The sequence below is a fragment of the Zeus faber genome (genome assembly GCF_960531495.2).
Source record: "Zeus faber genome assembly, chromosome: 5".
Classification (NCBI taxonomy): Eukaryota; Metazoa; Chordata; class Actinopteri; order Zeiformes; family Zeidae; genus Zeus; species Zeus faber.
The window spans coordinates 25,315,720-25,332,170 of record NC_137192.1 but is presented as its reverse complement, the minus strand read 5'-3'; the positions used below and the strand labels follow the sequence as shown (position 1 = coordinate 25,332,170).

Here is a 16,451-nt window from a genome sequence, read left to right as displayed (position 1 = left end):
ATACTACCCAAAAAGTCATAATCGGACTACCTAAAAAGGTGTAACCAGACTACCTAATAATGTATAACCAGACTACTTAATAAGGTGTAACCAGACTACCTAATCAGGTATAACCAGACTACCTAATAAGGTGTAACCGGACTACCTAATAAGGTATAACCAGACTACCTAGTAAGGTGTAACCCGACAACCTAATAAGGTATAACCAGACTACCCAAAAAGTTATAATCGGACTACCTAAAAAGGTGTAACCAGACTACCTAATAAGGTATAACCATACTACCCAAAAAGTTATAATCGGACTACCTAAAAAGGTGTAACCAGACTACCTAATAATGTATAACCAGACTACTTAATAAGGTGTAACCAGACTACCCAATCAGGTATAACCAGATTACCTAATAAGGTGTAACCAGACTACCTAATAAGGTGTAACCAGACTACCTAATAAGGTATAACCAGACTACCTAGTAAGGTGCAACCCGACTACCTAATAAGGTATAACCAGACTACCCAATCAGGTGTAACCAGACTACCTAATACGGTATAACCAGACTACCTAGTAAGGTGTAACCCGACAACCTAATAAGGTATAACCTGACTACCCAATCAGGTATAACCAGACTACCTAATAAGGTGTAACCAGACTACCTAATAAGGTGTAACCAGACTACCCAATAACGTATAACCAGACTACCTAATAAGGTATAACCAGACTACTCAATCAGGTATAACCAGACTACCTAATAAGGTAAAACCAGACTACCCAATTAGGTACAGTATAACCGGAGTACCTCATAAGGTATAACCAAACTACCCAATCAGGTATAACCAGACTACCTTATAAGGTATAACCAGACTACCCAATCAGGTATAAACAGGGTACCTAATAAGGTATAACCAGACTACCTTATAAGGTATAACCAGACTACCCAATCAGGTATAACCAGACTACCCAATTAGGTATAACTAGACTACCTAATAAGGTACAACCAGACTACCCAATCAGGTTTAACCAGACTACCTAATAAGGTATAACCAGACTACCCAATCAGGTATAAACAGAGTACCTAATAAGGTATAACCAGACTACCCAATCAGGTATAACCAGACTACCTAATAAGGTATAACCAGACTACCCAATTAGGTACAGTATAACCGGAGTACCTCATAAGGTATAACCAAACTACCCAATCAGGTATAACCAGACTACCTTATAAGGTATAACCAGACTTCCCAATCAGGTATAAACAGGGTACCTAATAAGGTATAACCAGACTACCTTATAAGGTATAACCAGACTACCCAATCAGGTATAAGCAGACTACCCAATTAGGTATAACTAGACTACCTAATAAGGTACAACCAGACTACCCAATCAGGTTTAACCAGACTACCTAATAAGGTATAACCAGACTACCCAATCAGGTTTAAACAGAGTACCTAATAAGGTATAACCAAACTACCTACTAAGGTATAACCAGACTACCCAATCAGGCATAACCAGAGTACCTAATAAGGTATAACTAGACTACCCAATAAAGTATAACCAAACTACCTAATAAGGTTTAACCAGACTATCAAACAAGGTATCACCAGACTACCCAATCAAGTATTACCAAACTACCTAATAAGGTTTAACCAGACTATCAAATAAGGTATAACCAGACTAGCCAATTAAGTATAATCAGACAATCTAACTAGATATAACCAGACTATCTAATAAGGTATGGCCAGACTATCTAATAGGGTGTAACCAGCATGGCTGGTCCCAGTGTCTTATTAAAAGGCTCTTGAGAAAGCTGCTTCTGGTTTTTGTTCTATACTTTTATATGTAAACTGCCTTACCCTGGTTTACTACGACACAGGGGATCACTGCTGGTAAATAGGCTTGAGGGTATCATAATGACTGTGTTCTAATGTAAATTTAAAGATGCATCTTCTTTAAAGAGGGGGGGGGGGTGGGGGGGGTGACACCCAACGGGCCCATTTGAAGAAAAAAATAGTGGCCTAACCCGAAGCCCTTGGATTAGATAAATAAACAACAAGCCCAAGTTTTTTATTTCAAGCACATTGAATCATCAAGTAGTGTTTTGATAATGATGTTTTCCAATATTATTTGTTTTAATAACTCTTACTCTGAGACAAATGGATTACTAAATGGTACCTGCATTGTAAATGGCTGTACCCCATTCATAGATGGATTCTGAGTCCAGGGACCCCTGGGCCTGGGGACTTCCCATTCAATGGATAAAAGGATTATGTACTCAAACCAACTCCCTGTGTTTATTTGGACTTTTAACACAAATTACAACAATATTCTTCTATATATTATGTGGTTAAATAAATGGGGGGCCCTACCATTCGGTATGCCCCCTATGGTTCAAGATGCACACGTGAACCGCAGTATTATGGTATCACGGTGGAAGTCCACTGGACGCGGTGCAGTGTGCGAACGCGTCGCAGCATGCAGTAAGTGCCGCTTCCTATTGAATCCACTGTTACAGCTCCGTCAGCCACGTCAGTCGTGCAGAGCAGCACAGCATCTCTCTATTTTTGTGAAACATCTATTTTTGCGCCCGGCTACGCAGCCTTTCCCAAAGAAACACGAAATAAAACTGAAAGAGTAAAGAGTGAAATCAATCAAGGTGTCCAGAGGGAAAATAACCCCTGGGATGGCCGTGTCCTTCTTTATCACAAACTTCTCTTGAACGATTCTTTTGAACAGCTCTTTTGTAGGAATGAAGGGAACCGAGTCTTGCTGGGTGATGAGCAGTTCTATATTTTTTTGTCAAGTTTTACAGTTTTATTTCGTTGTTTGTTTAAGTTGCCATCTCCTGCTGCCGGCAAATGTTTCCCCCTCTTTGTAAGAGACAGGCTATGCTCCTCCCTTGCTGGGAGGTGCCCTGGCAGAAAAGGAGCGCACCCACCATCACATCAGGTTCACAAAGGACGGCACACACACACTGGTCTGACTGAGAGGTTTTATTTTACCATTATTACTTATGTGTGAAAAATACTGTTTCTACCTGTTCTGCACAAAAATAGCTAACTATGGTATTGGTTTTGTTAATTTTTTTTTATTGAGACATGTTTTTAAAAGATTATATATATATAATAAACTAAATAATTCAAATTAATATTTTGAAATTAATACTTGGATCATGCATGCTTTGCTTGTCCATACCATTTGTCTCTGTCTGTGAGTGGACTAACTCAATTTTTTTGGCCTCAATTTTCCTTTGGGCCCCCCTGACCTTTCGGCTCCTGGGCCCCTACAGGGATCTATCTATAGCACCAATTTAAAGATCCCCATGTACCTAATTTTGACAGGGTTTAGTGTTGATTACTGTAAATCTATTGATTGATTGAGTGAGGTAATGAGGTGAATTTTAACATAATGTACCAATACCACCACCCAGTGACCAGTCGAGAAGCTCTGCTAGTTGAGCGTAGAGCAGGGGTGTCATCTGCTGTCCATCTCATGTAGTAACAGCACAGTATTTCTTATTTTAAAAAATTGAATCTATTATCCTTCATTAACTTCAGAGTTATTTTTGATACTTGGTGAAAATTAATCAAAAAATTTAAATAGATTAATCCTTAATAATGGTACACAAAACGTTTCTTCAACTTAAATCCAGGACACTTAATAGGTATATTTTATTTAATAATTATTTACAATTACAAATCACAACTGATAATGAATAATTTCCGTCTATATTTCTCTGAAGACTTTTTATCAAACACTTCAACCTCATCGTCATCATCATCATCATCATCATATCATTCATTCATTCATTCATTCACTAGGAACATTAGGGAAGATCAAATTAACATCAAATTTCGAGTTTAAAGATGAAGCACTGCGAGATCAAAAATAGACAAAGAAGAAGTAGAAACTACGCCTAAACAGGTATATTTTCTCCTTATTATGATTTGAATCGTGCAGGTGGATTTTATTCTCTAATATTGTATTAAATGAAATACTCCCCACGATGACTTTAATCTCAGCATTTCACGTTTCATAACAAAAGTCCCTATTTTCCGAACACACTCGTTTGTAAAACCCTTCTGTGCGAAAACCGCATTTTTTTCCCCCCAGCATTTATTTATTCATGAATGTATTCCTTCATCTCCTTGTCGGATTGGGTTTGATTTTGATTTTTCGCTCTTTTCTCTCCCCCCCCCCCCGACGCGTCCTCGTCGCCCCGGTTACAATCCGGAAGTCCCCCCGCGTCGCCCGGGTGGCGGCCCGGAAGTGGAGCGGGCGTCGCGTCGCGGCGCTGTTCAGCTCTTTTCACGCCCCCGGTCACGTCCCCGCTGAGCTCCGGAGGGGAAGCCTCGTCCACCCCCGTTCCCCTCGTTCCCCTCGTTCCCCTCGTCAACCACAGGCAAGTGTTTTCACCACTGCGTCATGTGTTATGATTCGTTTTCGACCAAAGTGGTAACCATGGCCCTGCCATTGCTGTGCGGCTAGGCGTAGCGTTAGCTCGCATGCTAGCTCGTCCACGGCAGTGCCGGGGAAACAAACGGAGGGGCCCGGCCCGGCCCGTGTCGCGTCGCGTCGTGTCGCGTCGTGTCGCGTCGTGTCCAGGTTTTATTCTTACTGTTTACATTCCTCTGCATTGAAGTGTAGTTGTGGCCCGTGGATGCAGCGGGGCTCCAGCCGTGCAGGGCACCCGACGCTGTCCGTGGTGCTGGCTTTTGGACAGCGGGAGGGTTTCGTAGAGCGCTTGAGTACCCGACACACCACCGGCGAAGTTAGAATTCTGTTATTTGGAGGAAAGAAAATCAAATACTGGTAGTTTGATGAACAAGTGGCGCGACTATTGCGTATATCACCATCGGTAGCTTTATACTTATTCTGCTATTATGAGGGCGGCTTTTACTGTTTCTCTCATTGTCTTTCCGCATTTTCTCTAACGCTGGAATACAGTTATAATGATATAATAGCATCTCACAATATGGCTGGACGTTTATTCACTATACCATACTACACTGTGCTACCATTGTATATGTACATTGATGTTATATACCATTTACTTTGTACTAGTGTGTACTTTTACTTTTTTACCTTTACCTTTTTACCCTAACCCTAACCTTCCACCTGTCCGCATTGGACTGATGTGAAAGTTGCCCCCCAAATTAAAAACAAAACAAAACGAAAAAACACCAAGAATAAGGAAGTGCCAGTTAAAACAGTTACTCAAATACTATTCGAATTGAATCAAATGTGATTTCATATCCACGCGGTTGCTAGAATTGCCCCACAGGGCAACATAGTTAAATATTTGTCAAGATGTTCAGGTTAGTTTGTGCTAGTTCAGTTTAGTTCAAACTATTTAGTGTGTTTGGAGTTTAAATTTTCACGGTGTTCTGTTATTAATGGTTCACACCAAATTTCTACCCGTACATGGTTATTTAAAAAAGAGGAACATGGCAATCTTAAACAACAGCAGGTCAAAAGAAGGTGAGCTGTATACAAACTAAAGACAATTCCATTTTTATTTTTTAAATGCTATGTATGGATGTGGTGAGGGAGGACATGCAGGCGGTTGTTGTAAGGGAGCAAGATGCGCAGAACAGAAGGTGTCGGAGGCAGATGGTCCGCTGTGGCGACACCTAACGGGAGCAGCCCAGAGAAGAAGAAGATGTAGGACACTATGACATCGATGCCGATGTGACTTGTAGGCGAAGAGAATTAAGATTAACTTCACAAAAACGTTTCTCATTTGATTTGAATTTGATGAATTTATATCTGATATGGGTCAAGTTTATATCAACAAGCAAATACTGGCCTCAATTCATTCTAGGCTTGCTGCGTTTTGAGTGCCCCGAGTGGCTCCTTTGGAGTGACGTGTCTTTCCCCCGCTAACCATCTTCGCTCACATGTTCAATCAGATCTTAATCGGCCTCGTCACTTCCCAACCAGAATCAGAATGAGTGGGAGCAGCGACACTGTCAAGCCCGTGGCCTGCACCATCAAGCCTCCGGTCAACCTGCAGATCGGAGACACCAAAACAGAAACGTCTCGTTCGGGGGTCTCCGTCGTGGACGTCACCCTGCCGTTCGGAAAGACCGTCAATGTAAGTGCTGAGGGGATTGTTTATCCGTTAGTATGTTTTGTATTTCTTCTCTCCATCAATAAAACTCTTGAATGTTGAATCCCATAATCTGTATGTGTATTTTCCACGCTTCTTTCTGATCATTTATTACTAACCAATCCACTTTCAAATCCAATATTCAAGAGACCTGGGAGACATTTCAAAGTGTAGTGGCCTCTTAGATTGAACATGACTACTCAAAAATTCATGCCGGTCTTAAATTATGGGTCTGGGCCTAATGTGGTTTTCAAACCATTTTTATTGGATTCTGTCGTTACAAGATTATCTTGATTTTTTAATATCCTTTGATTGCAGAACACTGCAGTGGATCGACAGTCAAAAGTACAGATATTGAACATTTTCATGTACAAATTCCTCAGTCATTGAGGATTTATATATCCTCTTTTAATGGGAGAACTCACAGTGTAAGCCGATAGCTGCTAGTAACTCAATGCCTTGCTCATGGATAGTTTTGAGGTGGTCCTGTGGTTGAAGGAAAGTTCACTGTTTCTCTCATAGAGGCTGTTATATGGTCCAACTAATTGTTCAAAATTTTGGTCACTGGCCTACTTTTAACCGTTTAAGCCTAATTAAAAATAATTTCCCATGAATTGCTGCACCTCATTAGCTCAACAGACCGGATCTTCAAAGGTTTATGCTGAGGGCAAGTTTTTGCTTAAAAAAATAATCTGTTATCAGGCACTCTGAGACTGTCTCTCCGCTTAAATGGTAATTATGGAATTTAGCAGACTCTGTGATTTTAAACTGTGAGTTTGGGCCTGAAATGGGCTGCAGGCCTGGTACTTTTTGGGTTCCACTTATGTTTTAATGAGCCTGATTGCCAAGGCAAGAGTAGCCATTTCAACTTTAATTTAACCCCAGACGGTCACTGGGGGAAGAGATTCTTATTTACAAGAACAAGCTTTATAATCTATTTAGAGGAGGTTGAAAGATCCATGGTATGCTGAAAGAAATGGGGTTTTTCAACGCTATTATTCCTTTCATAGACGTCTTTAAATATATCTGAGGTTTTTGTTCTATATGAATGTCTCACTGGTCCTTTTAAAAACCATACACAAAGGGTTCATTGACAAAGGGTTCATTGACATCCAGATCTACAGTGGGGTGCCCTATTCTTTGTTTTTTTTTTCCCCCACTGTCATTCAACTTGTAAAGAACATTATATAACAAAACGTAGTTCATCATGGTTAAAATACAATAATTAAAAACCAAGACTGGTCTAGATCAGTCACCGAAACAAAGAGAGACAATATCAGCCAATATCAAGCGGAGCAGCCAGCCAACACAGGGTAGCAATGCTCCTATACCTTAAACCTTAATATCCAATAATATACAGAATGTAAAATACCATACGGAATCTTTGTTTCTCCCGGCCTCCGTCCAGTGTCTCGTTTATCAGTGATGACTATTTTTCCTCAGATTGAAGATATTTCCTTTAAGAATTTCTACACGGCCTTTGTGACGGTGCGCTTGTTGAGGAGGAACCCTGCACAGGACGCTCCGGCCAAGTGGTGCACGGCCCTCAGAGACCTGCCGCTGATGGACAACCCACACACTGAGGGCAGGTCGCAGGACTACTTCTCTATACACCGGTCAAAGGTTCTCTCATTTCTCTGTACACCGTTCTCTATAATAATAATAAACGTTATTTGTATAGCACCTTTCATTAAAGTCGCTGTAATGCAAAAATAAATCTGTTCTGAGTTTGACACAGTGCCACAGTGGAGCAGAGATCCAGGCTGTTACTGAAGCTTAGCTTATTTCACCACTGACCAATTCCAACCTGGCATTTATATAGTGGGGCCATGCCAGGTAGAAACATTCAACGTCCCTGATTTAGGCCCCCCAAAAAATCTGGACCACAAAAATGGTGAGAAACGGTTTAACGGTCTCATTCCATAATTCAGTACTACATCGTTTCAGATGTCGTCTTCTCACATGTTTTCAGCAATTACTTTCTTACATAATGTGTTCAGAAACAAATCACTGAATTCACTTAGAGGTGGACAATAAAGTGCTTCACCTTAATAGAAGGCAATCAAATAGTAACAATATAAAAACAAACAAGCAGAATGCATTTAATTAAAAATGTAAGCTTTTGTTCAGATTTGGAGCAGTAGTGCAGGAGCAGGAGTGGAGCAACAATTTGCAAGTACTCTGTTACTGTACATGTTTCAAATATCTGTATGCAAGTATATTCCGTTTTGGAGACTTTGGACTTTTACTGTGAATAAGAATGTGAGTTCCCTGGTTCGGGTCCAGTTTAAACCCAGAGAACTGGCCCCCCGGCTGAAAGAAACAGCATGTCTGTAATCCATCACACCCCATCGAGGATAAAGCCGTTTTAATGTCGATCCCTCTGTTTGAATCCCGGGAGAACAAAAACTACGGGCCTCTCCTGAACGGTTAGCCATTAAAAAATAAATCCTTCTCATCTGGCTTTGGAGTGGAGCCACGCAGCTCCCCCTGCCATGGCCCGTAGGCTTTGTCATGTGGATATATGGAGGCATTACCCACTGGCTTATTGTTCATTTTTTAATAGAGATATTTATTTAATATGTGTTCTATATGCAAATATAGAAGGACGTGCCAGATGGGGAATGGTTATTTGAGTTTTGTTTACTTGGGATTCGGCGCTGAGCCAGACGCAGTTTGAAGAGTGATAGCGGTGGTGTAAATTATATTTGCTGTTCTTTATTTTTAGCATCTGTGGTGGAGGCGGGTTTGTTTTGCTGCACTGCTACCCAGCCTGGGGATCACATCCCAAAGGGGTGGAAGGGTAGAACTCTATTATGGTGTTCTAGAGCTCAACAAAATCAAATATCATAAATCATAATACTTTTAACCAAATACCTTGATTATTTTACAATATTTTGGAGTGGACTATCGGTGCTTTCATAAGATATTTACACAAAATATCTTATGACCAAGATATTATCACCAAGCAGGTGGACGCATTGATTTGAACTAGAACTATTTATGAAGTATGCATCCATAATGCATCCTTAAAGAAAATGATTTAACTATATCACAATAAAATCCCAGTTGAAATCTAGTTTCTTATCGCAATAACAATTTTAACATATTGCCTTAATAAGCAAAATGGTATTATTTGATCATTCATGCACAGAAAGAGAAAAAAAAGTAGTTTTCAAAATATTTTTGTTTATGTTTATAGTGGACATGCTTGCACGTAAGTATTCTTACCTCCAATAAATCCAGTATTTTTTTCTGAACATTATTTTCATTTTTGAATTCATCAATTTATCCCTCTTGTAAAATACATCTTCAACAATTGTTGACATAACAGTTTCAATAGTAAATAGAGCTGCAGACAACAACATAGGTGGTCCGGTTTGGTCGTGTTGGGCGCATTTTACGGTTTCCCGGGTTGTCTGAAACGCAGCACGATTTTCTGAGCTAACTTGAGCGCAGCATGTGATTCCCCCGGTCTGTTGTCTCCTGGTTGCTCGTCCCGCGGAGCAACCATGATGTGGTCTACACAGCCCAACCCCTCGTGTCTTTAAAACTTCTGTCCATGTTTGCCTCTATCCAGAACTTCTCAACTTCTGTTATAACTCACCGTGTTGTCTGTGGAAATAGAGCTGCACTCTCAGTGACTGGTTGCCATTTGGTGTCGTGTCGGGCACGTAATTCATTTGTTGATTTTTTTACTGTGATTACATACGTTTACTCGGATACATTTCTTGGAATATATCCATATGCTGGCGACGTTTTATGGATTATTGTTTATTATTCTTGTTATTAATCCGGCAAAGTAATGTGGACCACGGATTTGAAATATAAATCCAACAGATCTACTGACATCTACCAGGTAAGAAGCTTTATGAATACACACGTAAAGTGATAGTTTGGTAGCCTCTAAAGACTGATGAGTCCACGCCGCACACTGGACACGGTCCAACTGGACATTCTCAATCAGAATCTCTACATTTATAGTAAATATTATGATGACGTCATAAAGCGTCTTACTGTAAAGCTCATCTTATTCATTTTAGAACGAGACGTGTGACATGTCAGTTAACCAAGACCAACTGAATTTTTTCAGGTCAAATTTGTTCGGTTTTTCACTTATATCTACCTTTTCCATGAAATTTTAAACCACTAGATCCTTGTGAAATAGCGGTTTAAACGACACCTCAACCGTGTTTGTAGCTTATGCCAAAGTATGATTTCCAGAGAGTTCTACCTGCGTTGGACATATTCCGGCGTCAGATGTACTCGCTTGACTGTGTTAAATTCGCTCAAAATTTGGTCGGGTTTTTGGCGAATATCTGCTCCGTATGAAGATTTATTTTGGTTAAATTTCAACCACGATGTGTTTGTGACAGCGGGTATCAAACAAGACGTAAACCATGTTCGTGTGGTATGCCGAAGTTGGTGTTCCAGATAGTTTTAGGCTTCACAATTCAGAGAATTTTTTCCCCCGAACGATAACAATAGGAGGCAACCACCGGCGGGCTGGACCCCTAATAAGAAATAAAAAAATATTATTCTGCTTACTCCTTTCTTATTTGTTTTCCTGAAAAGGTGGAGAGAGGTTTTGTACTTTAGCTGTTTTTTACCTTGTATCGTATCCAGATGCTGGTGGAGCCGGACCACGTGGCCTCCGTCAGACTGATCCTCAGGCAGCCGTCCTCCGCCTGGCTCGTCTTCACCCTGGAAGACATCCAGATCCACCCACACCTAGAACCCGTGAGACAGCTTTCTCCACTGCATACATGAAATGAATGCAAAATAATGATAAAATATGTGATGTGAAAACCCCAGTATATTCTATACTATAGCTTTATGTATTATGTACCATCACAGACGTACAAGATATCATCTTGTACAACTTAAGCCCGTACCTATGAGGTTATCTTTGGTTTTGGCTGCATGTTATAAAAAAAAAAAAACATTTTATTAAAAATAAAAATGCCTCAGAACTTCTGTATTTATTGTATTGTCGCTTGTAAAAATCACACTACAAGAAGAATATGAGTGAAGTATGAACAGTTTGGGCTCCTCCTTCCAGGGCCCAGTAAAGGAGGTCTCTGATTGGCTGTCTGACCTGACGCTTGTTGACCAACACCCAAATCTGGAGGTAAACAAAAAGACCGACCCACAACTGTGACTGTAGATTTTTGTGTGTGTGTGTGTGTGTGTGTGTGTGTGTGTGTGTGTGTGTGTGTGTGTGTGTGTGTGTGTGTGTGTGTGTGTGTGTGTGTGTCCGTGCGTGCGTGCGTGCGTGCGTGCGTGCGTGCGTGCGTGCGTGCGTGCGTCTAAGGGAAGTAATTGGGATGGAAAACACCACAGTATGTGTTCATGGTTGTGTCTGTCTCGACGTGCACAAGTTTGCACCTGAAACAGCTTGCAAATGGAAAAAGTCAAATCCGGGTAATCGCACTGAATCCTAAGCAGATGTGATGTGTTGCGGCTGAAAAAGCACAACCGCATGGAACCATGTCCAATTTCACCCTTTCTTTTCTCCTTGCCGTAAGTCGAAGTAATGCGTCTTCCAAAGCAGCGAACCGCTGGGAGAAGTTTGGTTCGGGCAACAACACAGCCTGAGTTCACACATTTCACAAAAACTTTATTCATTCCCTGCAGGGATAACAGCTGTATTTTTATTATTCATAATTAATGAGTTATTTTCCTTGTAGCCAATCATTTGTTGTGACACTGTCTGACCCGTGCATATCTGCCTGTGCGTTTGGCAGGGTCTCCCGGACCCCCAGACTGTATCATCAAGTATCCAGCAGATGTGGGCTCTGACCGAGGTGATGCAGTCCAATCAGACGATGGCGTCCATCGGGCGCTTTGACGTGAGTCGGATGCAGAGAACTCAACTCTTGATAAGATCATCTGCTGTCATGAGTGTCAATGTGTTGTTTGCTGAATTTTATCCCATTCAATCCATTATCCGTGTTCAACATTTTTGGTGGCCCACTTGGAGTACTCCCACGGACCACCGCGGGGCAGCTGCCCACGCGTTGAAAATTTGTGCACTAGAGAGACGTTGAATACCTTTTATGGTCTGGATGAGAAGTTAATTCCACATCGCTTGAACATCAAGTGTCCAATCGTCCGGAGTGTTCGGTGTTGCACTCGTCTTCTAAAAGCAGGACAGAAGGTGTCACGCTCAGACAACAGCCCTAAACATTTGACTACATTTACCTGTGCAGAAGGGTAAAGCTGACTCGGCTCTTTTGATCTGCAGATGTCGATTGATTGCTGTGATTATTTTACTTTGACGATAATACAAGACAATATCAGGATAGTTCTTATATTTAGTGTATTTTCAGTATGTGTTCTGGAAAGGCATGTTTGTGTAATCTCAATATACTGTGTACCTTAAGAACTGACTCTTGGGTTTTGTTTTCCCCTAACAGGTGGATGGCTGCTACGATATCAACCTCCTGTCACTGACATAACGTCGGCGGCCATACTGTCACATAACGACGGACTTCACTGAGTGGAAGCTGTGTGGAGACTCGATTTTATATTTGTGAATTTAGAAAGCCATGGAAACAAATATGAATGTTCGCAGCGAGCAGAGAAACTTAAACCAGTAAGTAAGCCGAGTTGCTAAGCAAAATGGTAAGGTGAGATGAGGTCCTAATTTAACGACAGAAGTCAATTGCCGGCCATTTTGTGTCAGTTTACCAAACAATCCTTTCCCATAGGCTGCATACACCAACACTGTGGAGCTACATGTACAGGGCTTTTTGGCGAAACTGCAAGGTCCAGTGTGCAATATTTAGCATTCTACATTATAATGAATTCAGTCTAAAAAAAAAAAGAAAGTTATTTCTGAGCAGGGTGAGATGTATCTGCTGCAGTGAAATTAGGTTTATTACATTCTGATAATAATTGAGATTGATGCATAATAATAACTGAGCCTTAATCATCGAAATGTCGCCCGCTGTCTCAGACCTACGTAGATTATACATGTATATTAGGTATCTATGTTATTATATTAATTTTGACAATGGATGCCTAGTAAGTTTCATTGAGGGCCATCTGGGGGCCACAGTGACAGATATCCAGGACCTGGAGCTTTTTGCTGGGAAAATTACCAAAAGGCAGCTAGACAGTATTATCATGGGTTCATGCTCGACTTCCTTGCACAAAGTAACATTTTCTTCATACTTCCTGCTTGACATTTGTGCCAACTCATCCCAACTCAAGCACCTTTGATCTGTAACCCTAATGGGTTATATTTAATGTGAAATGATGTATTTCCATCCATCTTCTGCACCTTGTAGGGTGAGGTGGTTTGTTGACCTCCTTTCTAAGCCATAAAAAAACCTGGCCCTTCCTCGCTCCTCCCAGGATTCTGCCTGGTCAGATATCCTGTGCCTCCCTCTGAAATGTCTGGAAGCTTTTTTGAAACGCCTTGGTCCCGAACATACACACTTGTTACGCTTTACTTAATGTTCTACAGCTTATTCATTTTGTGGCTGCCTGAGAGTCTACGTTTCTCAAATGAGGAATTCTGCTTGGTAATAGATGGTAATGGGTTTTACATTATTTATTTCTTTATTTATATTATAATATTATTTTCTATTCTGTTTCTGTAAGATTATTACATGCCTCACATATATTTCCTCGTCAAATTGAATTCAGTGTTTAAATATACATAAAGAAGATGACTGAATATCGCAGATTGAATGCAACATAATACATACAGTAGCTCAACTAGAGCAGGGGGGCTTCCAACCACCGGGCCGTCTGCACTTTCCACCTTTTCGGTGGAAAATGGTTTCACTCATTATCTGTTCCACCAGTTGTGTTCCACCGCCGCCCGCGCTCTGGTTCATGTGTAATACAAACCCCAAGTTTCCATCGGGTCGAGGGGCAGCAGGAAGTGATGCTGCATTCAACGGGAACTCGGAGAACTGTATTTTGAGTCGGTCGTCTCAGTGTTAACATGGCATTAAAAAGACGTTGTTACGTCGTTATACGTGTTTTTAAATATAAGCCTATACAAAGGGACGAAGGAAACTCGGGCACGAGTGATCAGCTCTGATATGGTCGTTCCTTCACACTTTTCCAAAGTACAAGGTTGAATTTTTCAATGTTCCCCACTTTGATGGAACAAAGCATTAGCTGTTCCACACACACACACACACCCATACGTCCCAGCCTGCACGCGTGGCAGCAGCAGCCAGGGTGAAAACTCTTGCTTTTACATTTTTTTTTATTTTTTATTATAAGATAGAAATAATATTGTTGTAAAAAAAACAAAAACGGTCCGAGGGACAAAAAAGGTCGGGGACACGGAACACAGCCTGTGGTTACGCATTTCAGCCACTAGGGGGCAGCAGTGGCTTATGTACGAGGTGACGTGTAACCCTGTCCATATAGTGAGTGTGATTAAGAAAGGAAAGATGGTAGATCTAGAAGAGCACTTTGTTGAATTATTACAGGCTTTTTTTATGCCTCTCTCCTCAGCCACTTGTCAATAAATTATAATGCTCTTCATGCGCGGTACGGTGCATGGCTAAGTTGTCATCAATATTCAACGTTTGGGATTCATGAGGGAATATATTTGCTCTACTTAGGTAACATCTGCTACTGTTATTAGCCATGAAGAAATAAAATTAAAAAAACACCTTCCAGCAGTTCCTTCCTAAAAGAACGCCGCAAATCTGCTTATTTTGCATTCGCTACAGAAGAACGTTGTGGAATTTAAAGAGGTTTCCTCCGCACGCTGTGGCTTTTTCCGGTTGTTTTGTTGATATCGATTTTGTCGCGTCTTCAACGTACAACTAAAGTGAGAGTATTTACTTCATGGAAGTATTTGATTCAGCGTCAATTGGAAAACCTACTATACACACTGTTACTGTATAGCTGTATATCCCTCAAAAACGGGACGTTGCGTCACGGAAAAGCATGAATCTGTTGACGGAGGTTATTAAAGGACTGATTTTCCTAAACGCCTGCGTCAGGGGCTGGTTGCAGGGAATACGCCCAGTGGTGCCACACCTACAATCTCTTTTGCATAAAGTAGGAAAACATGTTCCATTACCACCACCCTCCTAAGCCTATCATCAGTCTACTATGATTAGAGGACAAATATAACTGTGGGAAGACGTGGACATTTTTAGAATCACTTGCGTTAGTATTTTGTGGGCGTAGGAGATCTGAACACAGCTCCGAGGAAAGAGCTCGATCCACACAGGGAACGATGTTCCGACGCATGCGCTTCGCCCACAGACACTGCATTGAGATGGCGTTTGACAAAGGCACCTGAAGCCTCAATCGACTCAGTGCTACAATAACAATAACATACTAGCATCATAAAATGTATGTTGCGTCTTCGCTTTTTCGGTCCTTCCTTGCTTGTGTGGGGTGAAGTGATGGCACGCTCCCTGCCGATCCAAGGCTCCGTCTGCTTTCTTCCCGAAATGCGATTCGTGCTTCCTGCTGTAATGAGCCCGGTCCTCAGTCACCATGTCTCCTCAAGGTGTTTTCTACTTAGGAAGCATCCCGGCTAATGAGGCAGACCTGCGGTATGAATTGCTCAGGAAGGAGACTCTTGGACAGTGAATAAATAAATCCATACTCAGCCACCGGGGCCTTCAAGCGCTAAAACACTGATGTGCCGTGAGTGAGGGCCAGGGCGGTCCTTCCATCTGTCTGGACAGCAAGCATCAGTCTGTACCATCCACTGTAGAAGGAAAACGGAAAACGCTTTTTTATATTTCGGACCCTGTCAAGGCAACCAAAGCTCAAAGCTGTTTTCTTTATTGGAGAACACTTTTCCAAATCACAATGACAACGCTTGTTGGAAGAGGTAAACTCAGCCACAGACACTTCCCTTCCCATGTCCTTATCTGCGGCACCCGGCAGCGTGAGAGAGGAAGGGATGGAGAGCGAGGGAGAGAGCGGGAGGTGGGACGAGAGGAGGGAAGGAGGCAGAGAGCCTATAGGGCACATAAAATGAAGTCGGAGACAGAGGAGAGAAATGGAGAGGTGAGGCAGCCGGAAACTGTGGACGATGGGGTCGGCCGTCACGGGCGAGAATACAAAGATCGGTCACTCGCAAGAAGTGACAAGGCCGGGGCGGTGCTTTTGATAAAGTGGCGTATTTAGTTGTGGTCAGTAAACCATCAGTATGGATGAAGATTCACAAAACAAAAGACATCCCAGCCACCTCAAGTGACCGATAAAAAAATGAAAAAAGGACTCAACGATAAGAAGCGGTCGGAATTTGTGGTGGGGCTGAGTCGGGGTAGCGTACAGGGTAGTCGTGCTGTATATCGGCAGCCGTCATCGATTGCGTGCGTGAGTGAATACGTGTGACTCAAATCC

General features: G+C 41.7%; 1 protein-coding gene across 1 annotated transcript; it reads left to right on the top strand.

Moving 5' to 3' along the window:
- Positions 1-5,933: 5,933 nt before the first annotated feature.
- Positions 5,934-14,539, top strand: nicn1 (nicolin 1). The gene is made up of 6 exons (XM_080001462.1): positions 5,934-6,089; positions 7,548-7,727; positions 10,731-10,844; positions 11,167-11,235; positions 11,852-11,956; positions 12,524-14,539. The coding sequence occupies exons 1-6, from the start codon at positions 5,943-5,945 to the stop codon at positions 12,563-12,565; spliced, it is 657 nt and encodes a 218-aa protein (XP_079857588.1). The 5' UTR covers positions 5,934-5,942; the 3' UTR covers positions 12,566-14,539.
- Positions 14,540-16,451: the final 1,912 nt, after the last annotated feature.

What these genes read in the sequence shown, in the direction of transcription:
- nicn1 (XM_080001462.1), top strand. Translation starts at nt 5,943, where the DNA reads ATGAGTGGGAGCAGCGACACTGTCAAGCCCGTGGCCTGCACCATCAAG. An exon ending in CGTTCGGAAAGACCGTCAAT is followed by an intron (nt 6,090 to 7,547) that starts GTAAGTGCTGAG and finishes ATTTTTCCTCAG; the next exon opens with ATTGAAGATATTTCCTTTAA. An exon ending in CGTCCATCGGGCGCTTTGAC is followed by an intron (nt 11,957 to 12,523) that starts GTGAGTCGGATG and finishes TTCCCCTAACAG; the next exon opens with GTGGATGGCTGCTACGATAT.